This window comes from Symphalangus syndactylus, chromosome 18 (assembly GCF_028878055.3).
Source record: "Symphalangus syndactylus isolate Jambi chromosome 18, NHGRI_mSymSyn1-v2.1_pri, whole genome shotgun sequence".
In the NCBI taxonomy this organism is placed as follows: domain Eukaryota; kingdom Metazoa; phylum Chordata; class Mammalia; order Primates; family Hylobatidae; genus Symphalangus; species Symphalangus syndactylus.
In genome coordinates this window covers 101,719,186-101,741,320 of record NC_072440.2, presented here as the reverse complement: position 1 = coordinate 101,741,320, position 22,135 = coordinate 101,719,186, and the positions used below count along the sequence as shown (strand labels likewise).

Genomic DNA, 22,135 nt, shown 5'->3' with positions numbered 1-22,135 from the left:
ATACACAGACACCAGGTAAAACAGGGATGCTATTTCTGGATGGTTTAATCATGAATGGCGGTAGGCAGTGCAAGAAAAAAGTTCTAGAGCATGATAAACCTTGGTTTTTGGCACAGGATAAACCTTTCATTTCATGGTGTACATTTCACAATATTAAAAAAAAAATCAACCAACCTGGTTTTCATGATTAAAACCATGGGGAAAGGACAATGTTTCCAGGGAGCAACGGCTTGCAAGCACACCCTTGGGGCTATGCGGTGGCCATCGGCAGGGCCCAGCTTCAAAGTCCAATCCACAAGGCACAGGTTTTCAAATCTTTCCCTCTGTGTACAGGAATGTACATGAACTTTAAACACGTGTGTTCCCTTGTCTGTGTTTAACACCCTAACGATGATCAGTTTGGGGGAGACATACCCCTCCCTAATCACAGGTAGGACCACTTCCCAAATCAATGAAACGACCGTCCTCTTTTGTGTCTTGACTTCAGGTGCCCGGCCGAACGACGGAGTCTTTTCCTTTCTTGTCGATGCAGTTTCTCAGCCTCCTGTTGCTTCTTCTGCTGTTCAGACTAAAAGAGAAAATTAAATGAGTAGAGGGAAAGAGAGAAAATTCTATACCTCTTTTCTGGTAACCGTCAGGCTGCCAACAGTACCACCACCAATCTCAGACCTGCTGCCAGGAGAAATGCTACCCACAGGCTCCGGGGGACATGGTGGGGCTGCCTGGACTCTGCTCTGACAAATGCTACCCTGGCAGAAACAGCAGGACCAAGGCCAACTTTCACTATCAATGCAAAAGCAGAAATTCTGAACCCCAGGTAAGAGAAGGGCCCTGACAGACCAGTCTCCTACAAAGTAGGAGACTGGTTTTACAACAAACACACTCACACAACCACTGGCATGTTTTAAAAGAGCCTACACAAGAGCCACCTTAAGAAGATGATATCACTTACAGAGTGTCCACTTTCCTTTTAGAGATCTTTGTTTACAAACTAGAACCATTAGTTTATTCCCACTGTTCTTAAAAACAAAAGAAAAAAATACTTAAATTTACTAAAAGTACATTATTAAAGCATTCATTCACTAGAACTCGCTCCAAAGAATTTTTAGCTGTTTCCCAAAACTCCACCTCTCCTTAAAAGCAGCAAATTGCTCTCATTAATCACTAATAAAAGCTAGGCAGACGATGCATAAGTTCACAGCTGCAATAAGCATGTGGACTCTCGGGCTGACTGCTGGAAAGGTGCTCACATTTGTTCTCAATGCTCATTGGCTCACATAGGAGCTGGAACTCCTCCCTTCCCCATCCCTGGTGCCAAATGGTTTAACTACTTTCAGCAGAAATTCTTAGAAGAGCATCAATGCAGAATCCACAACAAAGGTAAGAGGTATACGGTTTTAAAAACACATTTGACGGTTTTGAAAATACAAACTCCTGAATGAAAAGCTCAAAAAAAAAAAAAAAATAGTCTTAGTGGTGGAACTGCACAGATGGTAAACTGAGACAGCATTGTCAGGGGCCTCAGTTGACAAGGCGGAAAAGCACCGTCTTATGGACACCCAGAGAACCTGCTTCACTGGGATCTGTATTTTCTTTTTCTTTCTTTCTTTTTTTTTTTTTTTTGAGATGGAGTCTTGCTCTGTTGCCAGGCTGGAGTGCAATGGTGCAATCTCGACTCACTGCAACCTCTGCCTCCCGGCTTCAAGCGATTCCCCTGCCTCAGCCTCCAGAATAGCTGGGACTACAGGTGCCCGCCACCACACCCAGCTAATTTTTGTATTTTTAGTAGAGACGGGGTTTCACCATGTTGTCCAGGATGGTCTCGATCTCTTGACTTTGTGATCCACCCACCTTGGCCTCCCAAAGTGCTGGGATTACAGGCTTGCGCCACCGCGCCCAGCCAGGATCTGTATTTTCTACACACCTAACATAACATATGCATCTGTATGTTACCCCTGAGGAGAAAGTCTCCAGTGGATTCACCTCTTGTGGATATTACCCAATCTTCTAAAAGAGTTGAAAGTGAGAGAATAGTGGGGAAGGAAAGCAATTTGTAATGTCAGAAAAAAAAAAAAAAAGGATGCATTTCTCCTATTCTAAGAAGCTCTTAAACTGGGTTTCTGAATAATTCTTTAAGTCCCTTCTCGATTACTATTCTTCAACTGTCTTTTCAAAGTAAATCCTGTCCTGTGTATTCTTCTGAAGTGTGTCCCAAACTCCTCCACCGTGCTCCATCTCAGAGGGTCCCACCCTAGCCCAGGCTGCTGCTCGTCCTAAGCACGGCCACCACGGAGCTGCCTTCCTTGTGCTCTGCTTCCTTTCAAATACCCCTTGAGGCAACTCTCCATGCAGCAGCCGGAAGGATTTAAAAAAAATAGAAATACTATGTCAGTTCAGTACTGTGCTTACTGAGACTGTGCAAAGTTTGGTCCCTTACCAAACACTCTCACAGCCCTCTGCTCTCCTTTGAAGCACTTGCCACAGTTCTAATGATATAATTAGAGGTGTATAATTTTTACCCACTGTCTCTCTCTCCCAATAGACTGAGAACTGTGGTCGCAAGAGCCATGTCTGTCCCTAGCATGCAGCACAGGGCAGGCATCAATACACATGCATTAATGGAAAACTCAGAACTCCTAACGCTCCCTAGCTGAGCAAGTGATGACACCACCAGGAGCCCTGTAAAGTGAACCAACACTAGTTACTCAATATTTCGATTCTTCATGTTAATCAGGATTTATTTAAAAAGGGTTTCTTCAGGCCAGATGTGGTGGCTCACACCTGTAATCCCAGCAGTTTGGGAGGCTGAGACGGGCGGATCACGAGGTCAGGAGATCGATATCATCCTGGCTAACATGGTGAAACCATGTCTCTACTAAAAATACAAAAAATTAGCTGGGCATGGTGGCAGCTGCCTGTAGTCCCAGCTACTCGGGAGGCTGAGGCAGGAGAATGGCGTGAACCCAGGAGGTGGAGCTTGCAGTGAGCTGAGATGGTGCCACTGCACTCCAGCCTGGGCAACAGAGCGACACTCTGTCTCAAAAAAAAAAAAAGGGTTTCTTCATATAATTTTGGAAAATGATGTGCTAAATACAGATAAGGTATGTGTGTTGGAGTTTCTAAGTTGAGGTACCTTCATAAGTCTTCAACATGGACATCAGTCCAAGGTTTTTCCCTTATCTGTCTGATGGCAAAAGTAATCTTCCAGGGACACTATTTACATCTCCTGGAACACATTTTGGGAAGCTCTGCCAGACTTTCTCCACCAAGGTAGGAGCTTCGAGAGAAGCTTGTAAGCAGTGGCTATTGTTCTGCAGACAAATCTCCATGCAGAAAAAGGACTATGACTAGCCTCTCTCCCAAGGCTGCGTCTGGAAGGCCTTGCTGCCATGTGGTGGATTCAGGAGGATGGGATCTATGGGCCCGTTAGCGCTTCTCCCGGGTGCTCCTGCCTCCTCTTCCCGACTACTTCACCACAGCCTCCAGCACTCCTGTCACAGAGGGAGGAGGAGGACAGGTGCAAACAGGCACATTTGTATCAGCAACAGCCTCACGCTTGATGAAGAACTGTACTAAATGGCATTTTAAAATTAGATTTGTGACAATCCCAGTTTTGCCACTATACAATTTTAAATGACATTAAAGCATAGATTTTCCCTCTTCAATTTTATTGAAATTTTAGGAGGTATATATGCAAATATGGGAAAAACTCAAGATTCTACCTGAGCATATCAAACATGGTAAAAAGAGACTTCTATGAACAACTGCCCGAATAAGTAAAATTTACTGAAAACTAGAACTCAAGTAAAACTGAGATTTAATAATTAAAATGTCTGTCAAGTAAGGAAACACACACATCAAACATTAATTGACACATTCCTCAGAACAGTTTCAAAGCCTCTGCTTGATTCAGTTATGAGGCCTTTTTAAGCAATTCTTAATACTTTTTTTATAAACAAAAATATAATTTCAGAGCCATATTATTTTCATTTTACTACAAATTTTAAACTGATCTTCAACTCAGTACCTTCCAATTTAGAAACAGTGGGAAAAGGCTTGTATTTCCATGTTACTACAAAATAGGTGCTCACTCAACCCAGCAGAGGGGCCTCTGCAGGAGCTGAGGTGGCTGCGCTGCAGACCTGGGATCCTTCCAGGCTGTGCTGCTCCTGCCCCATTTGACATCACTTGAGTTTCAGAGGGAATCAAGGAACACTTCCAGGTATAAAGAAAATTGGTAAGAAATTAGGAACAGGCACAATGAGGTCCCTCTGAATGTGTATTTAGCTTATGTAAGTGATAAATGTAAGATGGCAAATTTGCTCTCAGCAGATAGAATTAACTGAAAAGCTTTTTGCACTTAGAATAATGAAGTTTTTTTATTACTTGGCAAGCCTCCTGGATGCAGGTTGGGAAACTTTTAGAGAAATCAGAGATGAATGGTACAGGATGTGATGAGGTAGTTCTCCAGAGATGATACACAAATGACCAATAAGCACATAATAAAATGCTCAACTCATTAGTCATTAGGGACCTGCAAATCAAACACACCACTCACACCCATTAGCATGGCTATAATAAAGATGACAGACAGAGACAGGTTTGGTGTGGATGTGGAAAACCTGCAACCCTCATACGCTGCTTGGTGGGAATGTAAAATGGTGCAGCCACTTTGGAAAACAGTCTGACAGGTTTCTCAAGAAGTTAAATAGCTACACTGTACGACCCAGCAATTCCGCTCCTAGGTATAGACCCAAGATAAATAAAAACACATGTTCATGCAAAAATTTACACATTCATTTTCACAGCCAATTATTAATCGCTTCCCCCAAAAGAACACAACCCAAGTGTCCCTTAAAAAATGAATGAATAGCAAAATGTGTTATATACATACAATGGTATATTATTCAGCCATAAAAAGAAATGCAATTCCGATGCAAGCTACACCACTGAATGAATAAACCTTGAAAACATCATGCTCAGTGAAAGAAGCCAGTTAGTTATGAAAGACTTCACATTGAATGATTCCATTTGTATGAAATGTCTGGAACAGGCAAAACTATGGAGACAGGAAGTAGATTAGTGGTTGCCAGGGGCTGGGGGATGAAAATATGGGGGTAAATGCTAAAGGGTATAGGGCTTCTTTCTGGGCTGATGAAAATGTTCTGGAATTACATAGTGTGATGGTTGCCCAACTCGGTGAATACACTAAGAACCACTGAATTGTACTCTTTAAAAGGATGCGTATGGTCTGTGAATTATATCTCAGTTTTAAAAAAGAATAATCTCCCTACTACTGCTTAGGAAAAAAAACACAGGGATGAAATCTTTGTCATTCTTTTCTATTTGGTGACTATATTGAAGAGGACTGACTATGAATGAGAAAAAAATTTTTTGAGAAATAAAACTGTATCCAGTTAACAGTAAATATTTATTTAAGCAGCTTACTCCTCCTACAATGTGTGACAGGTATTATTACCACTGGCTAAAAAAAATGGATCTTATAAATCAATTTAGAATAGGATGACCACTGGCAGAGTAGTCTGTCTGCTAAAATGATAGTATCTGGGCAAGCTGGGTGTGACTGTCACAAGTTATCAGAACTCACCAATTCCCAGTCTTCTTCAAAGTCCATATACATGCGAGGTAGCCCTACATCCTCAGAGGATCAGGACGTAGTAGCCCTACATCTTTAGAGGGTCAGGATGGGACTTTTGCTTTATAAGCCGCACCTGAGGCCACAGAGCGATCCAGAAACCAAGACAGCTGGTTCATCTCCAACAGAGCTAACTCCAGGGCCACTAACTCCCTGTCTCCCTTGGGACACCAGTGACATTCCTGGCTCTGCTGCAGCCACACACTGTGCTCTTGGCCCACCAGGGGCTCTGGTTGCAGGGGAAATGCTAGAACAGGGAACACAGCTTCCTCAATAGGGGAGAAGCGTGAGAAGGCTGCTCTGAGGACACACACACAAACAGTATCAAAAGCTTTTCTTTTTGAATTAAAAAATAACAATAAAAGACAACTCACCCTCTTTAACGTGAATGTCAATTGTTTGCTGCCAACGGTGGTGTCAGATACACTCAGTGTCCCATTTTTTGCTTCAATTTTCAAACGATCTTCAAGGGTTTTGCTATGGGAAATTCAAAAGAATGCCACATTAATCAAAATTATGTTTTAATTTACTATTTGAAACAAGTTTTGATTGGAATTGATAGCAAAGAAAAATGTTTACACATGTAAACAGAAAATATCATTCATTTAACACAATAAATTGAAAGAATTAGGTGCATTCAAATAGTCATTATTCATATTCCAGAGACAGACTGTAAAATAATGGCTGGCAAAAACACCCACTAATTTAATATCTTAAGTGGCAGGACCAAACACTTCAATGCCTGCTACTTTCCTTACTAAAATCTATCATATTTCTGAAGACCAAATGCAAAGCGCAATCTACTCCTGAAGCCTGTAATTGATCATAATGGTCATGGCATTTATGATATAATGATATATTTAAACAATACACAAATTAGGTATGTGAGTATTTTGGCCACTCGTCCACCTTTTACAAAGGAATGAGCACAAATTAAGTCCTCCAGGTCAAGCCACAGAGAAGAGCTATGATAATTCTCGTTTTTCCTTCACTCAGTCTTAACTCCGTAGACTGCAAGCCATCATCCCACAGCATGAACAGCTTGAAACATGAATCTGCCTGATGACGCTGAGAGAAAACAAAAGCAATTACACTTTGGGTAACTCTACCTGATTCAGCTCCAGCCACTGCTGTCTCTCCAGGTATCTTTCCTTTTAGTTTCTTACTTGACTTACTCTTTCTGACATACTTTATTCCAAATTTAAATCTCATTTCTTGATCACATTTTCCAAATTTTTCTAGGCTCTCTTTATATAATCTGTGTCTCTGTTAGTCTGCTGTGCCCTGCATTTCACTGTCATCTGTATAATTAACACAACCCCCCTCTGCTTTCTAATAAAGAGGTTAAGTATGAATTTTGTACCTGTTATATGAAACTTCACTGCAAGTTATAATAATGTTTTATTATAAACTAGAACACTGGCCTTTTTTGTTCACTTGGTTTAGAGGGAAATAAACTGAATTAAGCCTAATGATATATATTTTCAGTAAGTTTAAACAGTTACTCTAACTTTTCTAGAAGTGGCTAAAGCAATAGATTCCTATCCCCCTGATAAGATTGAGAGAGATGCCAGGGAAGACAAAACAAAGAATATGGTTCTCTTCTATTCTGTTCCCTCCTCAAAAATAGTATACTCTGTCTCCTGCCCTCCTTGCCCCAGATGAAATTCAACGCAGCCCTTTAAAGTGATGGCTAAGAAACCTGACTGAAGAAAAAAAAGGTTGAACTGTGTGAAAGGGTCTTTTTTTCCCTGAAATATATCTTTGTAACTAATTACTGAGCAGAGCACAGCTCCTAAATGATCCTTAAGACAAGGTGATGCTTCTTTGAAATACTGAAGCTCATGTTTGATGTTCACACTATGAGAAATTTATCTCTAGTTTACAACTCATAGTAATGTACTAAACATACCTTCTTTATATAATTTGAGACATAAAGTGGTTAGCATAAAAGTGGTACTCTTTTCTAAGCAATAATGTTATTAAGAAGCACTTTTAAAGTACTTTTCATCTTCAAAGTTCTTTATAGACTAACTAATTAATCCTTTCAACATCCCTGAGACAGAAGTATTTATCCTTTATAGATGGCAAAAAAGGGAGGTAAGATGTGAAATGACTTGCTGCAGGCCGTGTAAGGATTCAGTTCTAAGCAGGATTCCAATTTCAGAATTGCTGGTTTCCAGGCAAGTGTCAGGCCATACTTGATTTACACAGTTTTGTTCGGGAAACTTGTCCATTAAGTATTCTCAATGACAAGCTTCCACATGACAAACGGAATGAAATGAAGATTTAGGTTAGCTTTTTTTTTTTTCCTAACAATTCAAAAGTAAAGTGTAAACAGGACTCTAGCATGCATGTGAATTATGTGAGCCTCAGCAAATTCCTCAACCTGTTCATGTCATTCTTCTTCTTTCTTTTCATAGCCATAAACTCTGAGGTTTCAAAGTTAACAGGGCTGCTGTGCCTATGGAGTAGCCATTCTTTTATTCCTTTACTTTCTTAATAAACCTGCTTTCACTTAAAAAAAAAGTTAACAGGAATTCTGAATAACTATGGAACCACTGAGAGAAGATGGTATACAGAAAACACTAATTTAGGAAGAAAAAGACTTTGCCAGTAAATTGTGAGCAATTATTACTCTGTTAAGAATGACCTTACTTCCTCCATGATAGGGCATACACATTCTGGGGTTTCTCTCAATGTACTTTCAATGTGCACTTGTAAAAACTTGTTCTGTCTAGGCTATTTGGAAAGACAAGCTGAGTTTTGGAACAAACCATGGCAGAAGATCAGACACAGACAGAGACCGTGTGTGGAGATTTCTACATTAAAGAAGTTCCACTTCCCTCCCTTTGAAAGTCAGTTCACTGAAAGCGTTTGCTAACCAGCAGTTCCACAGCCTGCTTTTTGAGTGTGACTTTGGTCAGAGATGACCTAAGTAGACACTGCTGTAGGAACACCTGAAAGTTCCTTATTGAACAGAAAAACAAAAGGCAGAACACCACACTGCATGCGCTTCTCAGCATGTTTCTTCCAGGACACTGGCAGGTGGCAGAGGAGGATGGCAGAATTGGCCTTCCCCTCCCCCTCCTCTCCCCTCCCCCTCCTCTCCCCTCCCCCTCCTCTCCCCTTCCCCACCCCGCCGTGCCCCTACTTCTTTTCCCTGCCTAGGCTTTACGTTAGGTCTGACAGCCGCGGGCGACTTTTTCACTGGTGTATAGTAAAGGATTCTAGGGGAAAATCTAATTGGAACAAGTAGATAAAAACAATCCCCAAACTTGTGATTGCTAAGAAAATAGATATAGGCTTTACAATGTTAAAAGTGGGTAGAATTACTCAGTGTAGAATGCAGAAGGCTCCCAGAGGAAGAAAAAATTTATCTTAAAATGGAAAGTGGGCAGAAACTACAAGGAAGAAAATCTAAATATTTAGATGCACCAAGGAGGCTAATTTACTTTGAGGTTTTAAAATATGAACACACGCGCACACACACACGTATTTAATTACAACTCAATGCCCCTCAGACGAGAGGTTTTGAATCCCGCTGCATGGAAGGGGCAGTGTGGGGGTGGGGGTCATATTCATAAAGGCATGTGCTTCGGGACAAAATTGAGAAGAGTTAATTAACTCTAATTAAAGGAGCCCCCGCTCCATAGTCTATACCGGAGGGAATAAATTAGAAAATGGAGAAAGAGAATCCACAGATAAAGGATTAAGTATTTTTTAAATTTAAGTACTTTGCTTTAAATAACTACCTTTGACAAATATTTACGTATGCCACAAGGTTTAGTAAAAACTTTATCTGAATGCTTTCCGTTTCCATGTGTTGCTTCAAAGGCCCTATTTCAAGAGACTTAAACTCAGGCAACCATGAAATCTGATGCCTCATCTATAGGCATAACGAAGATTTAAAAGATTCCTAACATCCGGCGTTGCCGGAGTGTGGGGAAACAGGCGCTCCGGCCAGAGTGCAAAGTGCTCAAGCCTTTTCGGAGGGTGATCTGGCAGTCTCTATCACATACCCCCACTGATCCAGCAAACTCCTACTAGGAATATACTATAAAGAAATACTTGTCCGTGTGCGTACACATATTTGTGACTGTGAAAAGGGAAAGAGAAAAAGCAGCAACCTAAACACCCACAGTTAGAGGAACAACATACATCACAGCACATCCACCTTATGAAATATTGATGCAGCCAGAAGGTAAGCCTACTGTACTTATAAAGAAACATTTCCAAGACTTGCTGTTAAATGAAAAGAGCAAGTTAAAACAGTATAATTAGGCTGGGCACAGTGGCTCATGCCTGCAATTCCTGCACTTTGGGAGGCTGAGGCAGGAGGATGTTGTGAGGCCAGAAGTTCAAGACCAGTCTGGGCAACAAAATGAGACCCCATCTGGACAAAAAATTTAATAATTAGCCGCATGTGGTGGCCTGTAGTCGCAGCTACTCAGGAGGGTGAGGTGGGAGGATCATTTGAGCCCAGTGGGTCGAGGCTGCAGTGAACCATGATTGCGCCTCTGCACTCCAGCCTGGGCGACAGCGTGAGACCCATCTCAAAAAATAACAAAGAGTATGAACCATTCATGTTAAAGAAAAAAAGCTACAGGTATGAGGTGTGAACACATAAAGGAGTGAATGCATTTTTTAAAGGAGAGAAGTATGGTGCACACACAGCCATGACCTCAGGGAGGGAGGTGGGGGACAGGAGAGGCTTTAACCTTCAGTCCACACTCATAAGTATTACAATGATAACATGCCTAGATAGTACTGAGGACATATTCCTTGAGTAATACAAGATTCTCTTTTTAAAAATGTAAGCCTGGAATTTAATTACTTCCCAGATTAGATTTTTAAATGCTTATATTAAAACAAAGCTGCATTACCTCAGCTCTTATCCACTATCAGAGGAATGTGAGCTGAAGAGTAAAAATATGCTATATTAATTCACAAAGTGGATAATGTTGCAGACACGATAAAAAGCTCACCCAAAGCTACCAAGCTACCCAGTGAAGAAGATGAGCTCCCCAAAGGCAGGGACTGTTTTAAACATCTTTGAATTTCTAGGACCTACCACAGGGCAGCTACTTCAAAGACTGCTTTCATAAACGGAACTGAAAGGCTGCCTGGCAGCTAGTATTGACTACCCAAGAGGAGAAGTTATCCCCATCTACTGAAATGTGGAGAGTTTTCATTCTAAGGACTCTCTTCCTCCACTGTTCACCAACGCACACAGCTCCACTCCTATACCTTGCAGGTCACGGCTGCTCCAGATACCAGAAAAGGCTGATGTGCCCAGATTCCTGAGGCCAACAAGCATGGCCTTCCCAATCTTTCTACCTCTAACCAGAATTATGCCCCCTACGTCCACGCATCTGGACTTCTTTCCTCCGTGTCTCTGCGGATGCATACCTTGTCTTTTCTGAGACTCTCTTTACCTGGTACTCGGGCCCACTGCCACCCGGTTCCTTACCAGATGCTACTTTATTAACTGTCTCAATTCTCTCAATTCCTTACTACCCCCTTTCCGTGGCTAAGTCTTCTCTGCCTACTAACGAATCACGTCTCTCAAGTCTATAAACCGCTTTCAATCAAGTTATTGGCTTTCATCCCTTTCTTTCACTACCACACTTCTTGAAAGACTCACCTACACTAACTGTTTACCGTGTTTTCTATCTCCCAGTCACTCATCTCTCTATTGCAGCTGGCCATTTGGCGGGACTGAGAAACGAGTGCCAGTGAGGCCATCCGCATACTGGACTTTTCCCAGCCTTCGTGCCTGGGCCTCTCTGCTCCACTGGGTGTCAGGACCACTCCCTTCCACGAGACACGCTCCAGGTTTGGTCCTTTCCAGTTTTCCTCTCAGCTTGTTGACAACTCCAGTATTTTTACTGCCCATCTTCTCCTTTGTCTGCTTTCTAATAGAATTTTTAGTCCTAGGCAATCAGTACATCTGTGAGGTCTCTAAAATTCTATGCAAATACATCACAGGCATTTGTATTTCTCTCTAGAGAGGTGTATGGTATGGATTTTTATCACAGATTCAAGTAAAATATTTGTTTTTCCCCAAGCTTCCATTCTTAGCCCTAATCTTACTTTATACAATGATGGTAAATCTCTTTTCATTCGTGATTTTGACCACACGATAAAGGCTGGTATCTCTCAAACTGACATCTCCAGCCTCCTCTTCCTGGGCCTGATGGATATCGCCATTGGTTTACTGAATGTGACACAGAAGACGCATGGGCTCCTTTAATTGCACAAAACCCTGCTCATTACTTTTAGCCTTAAATCTATTTTGCATTCTGTATTTTTTACCTCAATGGCAACATTGCTAGACAGCTCTACGTCATCCCTGACTATTCCCTTCTCCTTTGATATTATTAGGAACCGATTGTGGAGTTTGTGCCTTTTTTCTTTCTCACTCTTAGTCTTCTGGTCTGTCTGCTCCTCTCCATCCCATCATTCAGGCCTGTGGCCCTTCTAACTGGGATGATTCTAATGGTTTGAGAGCTGGTCTCTGGGTGTCCAGGGTCTCCGTACATTGTCTTTCTAAAATGGAGATATTCTGCTAATGGGTTTCTGGGAATAGGGACTTTTTATGCCTATGTTTTTATTTGCTACAACAAACATGCACTGCTTTTATTATAAAAGTATTTACAATACCAGGGGAGGGGTTGGAATAGATTGGATCCCATTCATCTAAGCTGTAAGATCGTGGCTTTCCAGTGCTTGCCTGGCCACCCCTTCAGGCACCCTGTGCTCTGGCTGTAGGAAGGCACCCCCAACCCTTAGCATGGCCTGCCTGTGGCTGCGCTGTGCCTCTGCCAGGAACGCTATCTTTCCCACCAGCCCTGAATGCTCCACTCTGCATCTTTCCACAACCAGTTTCTATATGATTTCAAGGCTCCCCAAATTCAGCTCCTTCCTTCTTATGCTCCTTTCCCATGAGCGCTTCAGGTACGCAGGCCATGTCGTTCTTCCCATCCCCTGGGTCTAGAATGCTGGTATGCTCGCACTGAGCAGTTGATAAATGCTTGATGAATGAATGGGTGGTGGAGAGGCTGATAAGTGAATGAACAGACTCACAAAGTTAGCCCACTGTAAGGCATAAAAATATGTGTCAACAGACACATGTGTTTATCTAAAGCCATATAACCACACCGAGCAATGCAGACAGCTCACTCAAGTCTCCAGCTACCATTCACGATCCACCTTTCCCTTTATAGAAACAGTTTTAAAGCTAGGCAAGTCCAAGTGAACATCTAAATATAACACATTCAATCTGATGTCTCTTGTTGACTGGCTTGCGGTAACTTGCAGAATAAACATACAGAGACACTTTAGTTCTCTGAAGGATCATGGTTTAATGCTTCACCAAATACTCATGTAAATATTATCACTTATATAGTTCTCAAAAAGGATGTTTAACTTAGTGATATTTAACTTAGTAAGAATGTTTAACTTGGTGATATTTAACTTAGTAAGAATGTTTAACTTGGTTATATTTAACTTAGTAAGAATGTTTAACTTGGTGATATTTAACTTAGAATGTTTAACTGCAGTTTATTCACCTCGCTATGGGTTATTCTTAGATACAAATTTTTATCCTCTTTGTTTTATACTTCCATATCCTACTACAGCCCCCAGGCAAAAGGAAGAATGTTAGAGAGATTACTCAGACCGCCTACCCCCAAATCACAGCCTCCTGTTGCTGTGGTTACACTCAAAACAACTGCTCCCAGATTTTCCTGGTCAATGGCTATGGGGAAAAGGAGTCCTTTCTCAGCAGATCTTGAAGGAGTAACTTCTGAGTTGCCTGATGTGTTGTCACAGCAAAAAAGATTCACACTTTCAGCAAGTATTTCTCAAGTGCCCACTCTATTCTAAGTACTTATTCAAGAGCTAGAGATAAACCAGTAAACAGAGCAAGACAAAAACAGCATATACTCAACAAATACATTTACTCCACAGAACCAGAACAGCACAAACCAAGCAGGACTCCCAACAAAACACCTACGCCTAACAGACGCATAAAAAGTGAGGCTGCACACGCTGCTGGAGAATGTAAAATGGCACAGCCTATGGACAAGTTTGCCGGTTTCTGAAAAGGCTAAACAGAGTTACTATATGACCAGCAATTTGTTCCAATTCTTGCACATAGATGAAAACATGTGCAAAACACATGTAGAACTGTATGAACCAATGTTCATTGCCGCATTATTCATTATAGCCAAAAAGTGGCAACTACCCAGATGTCCATCAACTGACGAAGGGATACATAAACTGGTCTATACATACACTGGAATATTACTTGGTAATAAAAACAAATGGAGTGGAATTGTCCCTTGGTATCCACTGGGGAATTGGTTCCAGGACCTCCCTTGGATACTAAAATCCATGGATGCTCAAGTTGTATAAAATGGTGTGGTTATTTCCATATAACCTGTGCACACCCTCTCCTATATGTTAAATTATCTCTAGATTACTTATAATACCTAATACAATGTAAATGCTACATGCATAGTTGTTATAGTATTGTTTAGGGAATAAAGTCAAGAAAAAAGTCTGTACACGTTCAGTACAGTTACAAATTTTTTCTGAATGTTTTCAACCCATATTGGTTGAATCTATGGATGAGGAACCCTCGGATACAGAGGGCCGACTATACCGATAGATGCTACAACACGGATGAACATTAAAGACACTGTGCTAAGAGAAAGAGGCCAGCCACAAAAGGCCACACATTATACAGTTCCTTTTACATGAGATGTCAGAAAAGGCAAATCGATAGAGACAGAAAAGTAAACTAGTGACTGCCTCAGGATGGGAGATGGGGTAGGGTAAATGTGGGGTGACTGCCCATAAGGCATGGGGTTTCTTTCTGGGGTGATGATAATGTTCTAAAATCATGGTGATAGTTCCAGAACTCTGTGAATATACTAAAAACCAGTGAACTGCATGCTTTAAGTAGATGAATTGTATGTTACATAAATTATATCTCAAGAAAGTTGTTATTTTAAAAAGTGAGGTTGGTCAGTAAAGAAAACACCTTCAAAAGATATCAAGAAGATTACAGTTGACCCTCGCATGACATGGGTTTCAACTGCACTGCTCCACTTACACGCAGTTTTTCCAATAAAAGTTAACACCATTACTCGCCTCCCCTGCCTCCCTTCCACTTCCTCCTCTTCTGACTCTGCCATCCGAGACAGGAAGACCAATCCCTCCTCTTCTTCCTCTTCAGACCACTCAACGTGAACACAACAACGATGAAGACCTTTACAATGATCCTCTCCCACCTAATGAATAAATATATTTTCCTTTCCTTATGATTTTCTTAATAACATTTTCTTTTCTCCAGCTTATCTTATTGTATGAGTACAGTATACAATACATAGAACATACAAAATATGTGGTAATTGACCCCTGACTGTTAAAAATTCTGGTCACCAGTAGGCTATTAGTAAAGTTTTTGGGGATATTCTAGGTTCTAAGTCACCAGAAAGGCTTAAAAAAAAAAAAAATGAAGTTTTCGGGAAATCAAAAGTTGTATGTGTTAGGTCTAGACTTTCTAGTAAAATAAATAACACAAAAAGCTAAATGCATATATATATATATATATATTTTTTTTTTTTTTTTTTTTTTTTTTGAGATGGAGTCTAGTTCTGTTGCCAGACTGGAGTGCAGTGGCGTGATTTTGGCTCACTGCAACCTCTGCCTTCTGGGTTCAAGCAATTCTCCTGCCTCAGCCTCCTGAGTAGCTGGGACTACAGGCACACGCCGCCACACCCAGCTAAGTTTTATATTTTTAGTAGAGACAGGGTTTCACCATGTTGGCCAGGATGGTCTCCATCTCCTGACCTCATGATCCGCCCACCTCGGCCTCCCAAAGTGCTAGGATTACAGGCGTGAGCCACTGTGCCCAGCCTAAATGCACATTTTTTACTTTGCAGGGGGTTGGCACTCCTAGCCCTCGAGTTGTTCAAGGGTCAACTCTACTAGCTTCTTTATTCATGGATGTATCTTTAGTTAGTTCATCAGAACCAGAATTTTGAGGTGCTTCTGAATTCTAAATTGAAGGATTCACTACATCTGGTGTTGCAGATATTTGCTAGAAGCTGGTGAAATAAAGATGAATAAAACATACCTCAACCCCAGAAACAATTCCACCTGTTCACTGATGTCCTCCCCACCTTTTTCCTCCTCCCACTTCGGAAAAAACACCTTCTCCTGCATGGAGAGCTGGAAGCTGGAGAAGTACAGGGTACAGAAATGTACTGACCCCAACCTAACACCTTGTCTGTTCTGCCCACTCCTCTTGCTCCACCTCAAGACTGCTCCCTTGGCTCCCCAGACATTCCAGCTATTCTTTTAAGATATCTCCTGTGACCATCTATCATATTCCAATCTTGTGCATCAATACTTTGCCTAGGAATTCTCAAAGCAGAGACTTGCATAATTTAGAGTTTATATACAACTTGGGCTTGACACCTAGCTTGTTCCTGACTCAGACTCCTGACAACTGAAAATTATTCAAATAAAACTATCTTTTTTGGGGAAGGTTAATTTTTTTGGAAGGGTGGTAAATATTTATAACATAAAACTTACCATTTTAACCATTTTTAAGTAGACAGTTCAGCAGCATTAAGCACATTCACACTGTTGTACAACCACCACTACCAACTATTTCCAGAACATTTTCATAATTCAACCTGAAACTCTGTACCCATGAAACACTTGGCAACCACCATTCTACTTTCTGCCTCTTTCTACATATTTGCCTATTCTAGAATACCACTCTTTTTGATCTCTCAATTTGCCTGAAAAAGACTTAAAATTTCTGGCAAATTTTCCAAGTAATCTTTTCAATAACCAGGTAAAGTGAGATGGGGTAAACATAACCGAGGTTCTAATTTTTTAAAATAACTTTGTGAAGAAGCAGAAAAGTTGTCATCTCCTAGCAACCACTGTCCAAAAGGCTTCAAACTACTGATCTGTAGGGCACAGAATAAGTATTTGTAGGTGAGGGAACCCCATGGGGAAAAAACAAGGACAAGGAAAGCGTGTGGTTTCTGCAGCTTAAAAGTGTTCCACTGATCGTCATAAGGCTCTCTCTACCCTATATTTTACTGCATGTAAACTACACCTCAAAAAGTTGTGACAAATAAGTAAATCCCCTAGAGACCAATGTACTTCAATAGCAACACTCCCCTCAGGCCTCCTGGGTGCGTCCCTCACATCAGCTCCCGCACGGCCTTACCTCCCACTTCCCTCGTCCCCTCCACCCTCTGCACCTCCATCATCCAAAGACAGAAATGTCATCTTTAGGGCAATGTGCCAGAGAGGAAAAGCAAAGGCTTGGCTACATGTTAACTGTGAGCTCAGGCAGTGCTACTCACTTCATCAGTCTCTGCTTTGTGGCAGAATCTTTGAAGCTTCTAAATTCTTCTCCTGCTTTGATCTCATAAAACTGGGGCTTTAGGACTGTCTGCTGGTCCTCCTTGAGTCGTTCCTGCCGCTTCACTTTTTCCTCCTGCTGGAGGAGTCTGCGTTGCTTCCTGACCTCTTCAACCCAGGCTTTTTCATCATCTGAACTCTCCGAACTTTCGGCATCACTTGGTTTTCCTTCCGGCTCTTCCTCCTCTTCCTGAGAATAAAAATAGTAAGCAGCAACTCCTTTCCCCCAGTCAAACACAGACCCCTTGGTTTCTCTGAAGCAGCACTGGCCCATTAATGAGTGCCTAACAGCTGCTCTACTGCATGCATCAGGAGAAATGCCTTTAATTAAATAAGATAATACTCCTAAGCCCAATGTCAACCACTTAATATGGAATTAATTATATCAAGTATAATCAAAGACTCTTCTAACTTACAAAGAAAACATTATATTAAAGAAACAGTAGCAAATTCTAACTGATAAGGAGTACATTACCTTTTCACGAAGTTCTTGTTGCTCTAAGAGTCTTAGTTTCTTCTTCCTTTTTTCACTAATTTTTGAAACAAGTGGATTCAGAAGCCTAAATTCTTCACTCTCTTCATCTACTTGGAAGTCAGGGTTCTCAAACATAACTTTAAATCGATCATCGGTGAGAATATTAGGAAGACTCTATAATGAGGAAAAAGTACGTAAAAATTTAAGTTAATATCTGATTAAAATTTGACCAGAAACATGGTTTTAAAACACTGATTCTGCTATAAATTAGTAAGCGGCATGAGGCATACATTATTAACTCATTATGAAATTTCTTCCAGGACTTTCAACGTGCCCCTAGGTTTTAGCTGCCACCACCAAAACAACCTCTATTCATCTACTTTGCAGATGATCTACACCACTTAGCCATTACACACAATGAGCTAAGAATGAGCCTTTTGGCTAACTTTATGCTTAACACATTAGAAAGAATTTCTTCAATTAACATTTTAATGCAAAAAATACCTTTCAAGGAAATACGTAAGTTTTTCAAACATGGCTTTTATTATTTTTTAGAGACAGGGTCTCACTCTGTCACCCAGGCTGGAGTGCAGTGGCACAATCATGGCTCACTGCAGCCCCAGCCTCCTGGGCTCAAGTGATGCTCCCACCTCAGTCAGCCTCCCAAGTAGCTGGGACCACAGGTGCACCATCGCACTCAGCTGATTTTTTATTTTTTGTAGAGATGGGTCTCAGGCTGGTCTTGAATTCTCGGGCTCAAGCAATTTCTCGTGCCTCGGCCTCCCATAGTACTAGGATTACAGGCATGAGCCACTATATCCGAAAACAGGGCTTTTACAATAAAGCTTAGTGACTACACTGACTTAAAATAAGCAATTCTTTCAACTTCAGATTCCAAAACTGGGAGAGGAGGTATACAAAGTCAGTAACTCACATGGTGGGATGCAGGAAGCTGGTGATGTCAGTTTACCGATTCCAGCTGAGTTACTGGGAAACAGAAGGGATGTTTCCATCCCCTACAGGGTGGTTTCATCAACATTCCCCCTCAGGTCAACTAATTGTTGTCAAAGGATATTGTGTATCCTTCAGATACAAAAACTTTGGCTACTGAGACCCATTTAGATAGCTCAGGACTGACACTAAATTCCTTTTTATTTGTACCATTTTCAATGGAAAGTTTTCTAAACTGTACTGTAAACTTAACTGTTCACTTAAGTAGACGACAGAGAATCTTACACATGTAGGACTGTCTTATTGTTCCTTCTCTGCTACAGGCTTGGAAGCCAGATGAAACGGCCTACTTAGAATTGTTTGTCAATCAGAGTAAACAGCCCTCAACACTGCTGGAAAAAGCTGACCTGTTTGTGATGGACTCTGACTCTGCTGAACAGACTACTTTACTATTTCTCCACTGTTGAGAGTAAACAAGATTGCAGGCAGTTGAGTTCTGAATATTATTTGTGTGACAGACCTATACAAAAGTTTAGTAAATCATAAGGTGTCAAGGAACTTGGCCTGTTTATTACTTGTATGTACCTAAAAACAGATAAACCCTTACCTAAAAATCTAAGATATTAAATGCAACAAGTCTTCCCTGATTAAACATCATTTCCAAGAAAGACTTAGGACGGAGGGAAAAAGAAAGGTAAGATCGGGTTCCTGACCCTAAACTAGGAAGGAAGAAAAGACGCTGCAAACACATTTGCTACTAGGCCTCTTGTGAGGGCTGCTCGGAAGTGCTGACAGTGCCACAGGAGAGGACAGATAAAGGAATCCCAACAAAAGACATCCCGGGAGGGGCCTTGGGGGGTGTGGCATCAGGGAGCGGGCTTGAAAGATGAGTAGGTTTCAACAAGCAGAAATCTGAAGAAACAGCATTTCCAGGAGATGGGAGTGGTGAATAGTCTGGCGACAAGAATGATGCAATTTCAAAAACAATTTTTTGATTGGGCCATACTGTAAAGGATTTTAAATACCGTGACTGTTATTTTGAAATATAAGGGGAAACCACTAGCAAAGAAGAGGAGGGGGAGGAAGAAGAGGAAGAGGAAAAGGAAGAGAAATGAAGGAGGGAGACAGGGAAGGAGGGAGGAAGGAGAAGATGGATGAAGTGTGCTTCAAGACTCTCAGATGACAGAACTGGCCAGGTGGTGGTTCATGCCTGCAATCTCAGCACTTTGGGAGGCTGAGGTGGGAGGACTGCTGGAGGCCAGAAGTTTGAGACCAGCCTGGGCAACATGGTGAGACACTGTCTATACAAAACACAAAAAATTAGTCAGGCGTGGTGGTGCACGCCTGTAGTCCCAGCTACTTGGAAGGTTGAGGTAGGAGGATCGCTTGAGCCTGGGAAGTCAGGGCTGTGGTGAGCTGAGATGACACCATGCACTCCAGCCTGGGTAACAGAGAGACCTTGTCACAAACAAACAAACAAACAACCCAAAATTGTGCTTCAAGAGTCTGCAACAGCATGATGTCTGACAGACAGCTGAGTAAGCAGTTAGCATCATGAGAAGACTAAGAAGCCATTTTAAGAAACTGGCAAGAGAGACAGGGCCTGAATTAGGGCAATGGGAACAGACAGTTTTTAAGAAAGAATAATTGTGAGATACAGTTCTAAATTAGAATTGACAGATCCAGCTATGGAGATGGGAGGGTTAAGAATTAAAAACAGGGTTAGAAACTTCTCTCAAACATGTAGCTTAAGCAACCAGAAAGCTGGCGACACTGAGTTAGGATCCATCACTGGAGAGCATTAGGAAAAAACGCAGGGGTGGAGTAAAGGGGAAGAAATCACGCTCCATTTAGGGCTGCCTATGCCTGTGGCACAGGGAGAAGAGCACCAGGATTCAGACGGACACCACTAGGTGTCTGGGAACGATGCGCCATGTCTCAGGAGAAAGGAGGGGGCTACGATGTAAATTTTGGAGTTATCTGTAGATATCGGATAGGTGATATTGTCAAAGATATTTTCAAATGAATAACTATGTGCCTATTACATGTTTTCAGGTTAAAAAAGCCCCAAGGGCAAATACTTTCTTTTCATCTTACTATATTTATTAAAGTAATAATCATATTTAATAAATAGAGAAAATGTTACAAAGACTACATATGTTGCTGGTATTAAGATTTTTTTCTTAATTTAAAACAAATCAATTGCATTGCCTAAAGACAAGTAAGCTTTGGATGAACAAGTATAAAATAAAACCTCTTCTGACCCAGCTTGTAAAAATATTTCCCTCAGGGTTTTTTCCTAGTCTGTTTGTTTTCACAGCTGTCTTAAGGGAAAAAGTAGGATAAGGTATAGCTATTAATGTTCTATAGGAGCTTACAAGTGTCTGGCTAGTGATCCATCCTATACACACCCGTCTACACATGCTCAACTTTACCATTAAAATATAGAAAACATTAAAGTGCTATTCATACCACAGTCCTACCTGGAAGAATGGTGTCTGTCTACCTGAGTGGGATGCCTATTATTATTTTGTTCCAACATAGTAACATATATGAAGAATGATTGCCATTTGAAACAAGTTAGTTCTTTTTTTTTCTTTTGAGATGGGGTCTTGCTCTGTCACCCAGGCTGGAGTGCAGTGGTGTGATCTCGGCTCACTGCAACCTCTGCCTTCCGGGTTCAAGCAATTCTCCTGCCTCAGCCTCCCGAGTAGCTGGGATTACAGGCATGCGCCACCACGGCCGGCTAATTTTTGTATTTTTAGTAGAAACGGGGTTTCACCAGTTGGTCAGGCTGGTCTCAAACTCCTGACCTGGTGATTCGCCTGCCTTGGCCTCCCAAAGTGCTGGCATTATAGGCGTGAGCCACTGCATCCCAGCCAATCAAATGAGTTATTTCAATGCTATGATACCTATGAAGTTAGGCTGGTACAGACTTCTGAGTAAAGATGGTGGCTTGAACACTAGTATCTTCTTCTAATCTCTCCTAAAACCTCACTGGAACAACAGAAAAGGAGCTTTTTAAAAAGGACATAAACCCTTAAGGAAAAAAAGGAAAGGAAATAGGGGTAATGAAAATTTGGAAGCCAGAAGGAAAGCCTATTTAAAATCACACCCCAGCTCTGGAAAGCCTGGCCCCGGCCCTTTCCCACTGAGACGTTGCCTGGCTGAGGCTGGCACTGCAAGAGCAAGAGAGGTGTGCTGGCCCCAAGGAGGGAAGGGCAAGGCTGGCACATGGGGGTGAGGTGCCCTCTGGACCCCTCCAACCTCTTGTGACCTACAGTGGTCAGTTCTAGGAATGCTGGTAGCCAGGCCTTTACCCCCCCAAGCAGGAGGACCTGACCAGCCAAGAGAAAGACCTAAGAGACAATGACATGTGCAGCGTCCTTCCCCAAACAGACAGTGTGGCCAAGTCACCGCACAGCGACTGAGGGACCCTGTCCCCACCTAGAGTTTTCATTCAGTTTTTTAACTCTCTTATTCCTCACTGCCAAAAAATAACTATGGATCATGGCAGGAAAAACTAATTGAAATTTTCTTTCAAGAAAACTCGCCAGCACTGAAGACCGAACTTCTAGACTGAGATGGGCTTG

The 22,135-nt window shown here is 41.7% G+C and overlaps 1 protein-coding gene and 2 long non-coding RNA genes across 9 annotated transcripts in view; 2 read left to right on the top strand and 1 right to left on the bottom strand.

Annotated features, from left to right (window-relative positions):
• Positions 1 to 27: 27 nt before the first annotated feature.
• Positions 28 to 22,135, bottom strand: part of NOL10 (nucleolar protein 10) — a 116,716-nt gene continuing 94,608 nt past the window's right edge. For all 4 annotated transcript variants that reach the window (XM_055251698.2, XM_055251699.2, XM_055251700.2 and 1 more), the window contains 4 exons: positions 17,592 to 17,765; positions 17,059 to 17,306; positions 6,031 to 6,133; positions 28 to 568 (listed from right to left, as the gene is read on the bottom strand). In XM_055251698.2, coding sequence (XP_055107673.2) covers positions 449 to 568; positions 6,031 to 6,133; positions 17,059 to 17,306; positions 17,592 to 17,765 — 645 coding nt within the window. In that variant the 3' untranslated portion in view covers positions 28 to 448. The remainder of the gene's footprint in view (positions 569 to 6,030; positions 6,134 to 17,058; positions 17,307 to 17,591; positions 17,766 to 22,135) is intronic.
• On the top strand, positions 563 to 11,402 carry LOC129467301 (uncharacterized). Of its 2 annotated transcripts, none has more exons than XR_010117255.1 (3): positions 563 to 817; positions 6,653 to 6,798; positions 11,361 to 11,402. It is a non-coding gene; the product is annotated as an uncharacterized lncRNA (long non-coding RNA). The 2 variants fall into 2 exon arrangements; XR_008652360.2 differs by lacking the exon at positions 11,361 to 11,402 and adding an exon at positions 6,899 to 6,999.
• Positions 11,406 to 19,100, top strand: LOC129467303 (uncharacterized). Of its 3 annotated transcripts, none has more exons than XR_010117257.1 (2): positions 11,406 to 11,494; positions 18,866 to 19,100. It is a non-coding gene; the product is annotated as an uncharacterized lncRNA (long non-coding RNA). The 3 variants fall into 3 exon arrangements; XR_010117256.1 differs by lacking the exon at positions 11,406 to 11,494 and adding an exon at positions 17,187 to 17,321; XR_008652362.1 differs by lacking the exon at positions 11,406 to 11,494 and adding an exon at positions 17,657 to 17,781.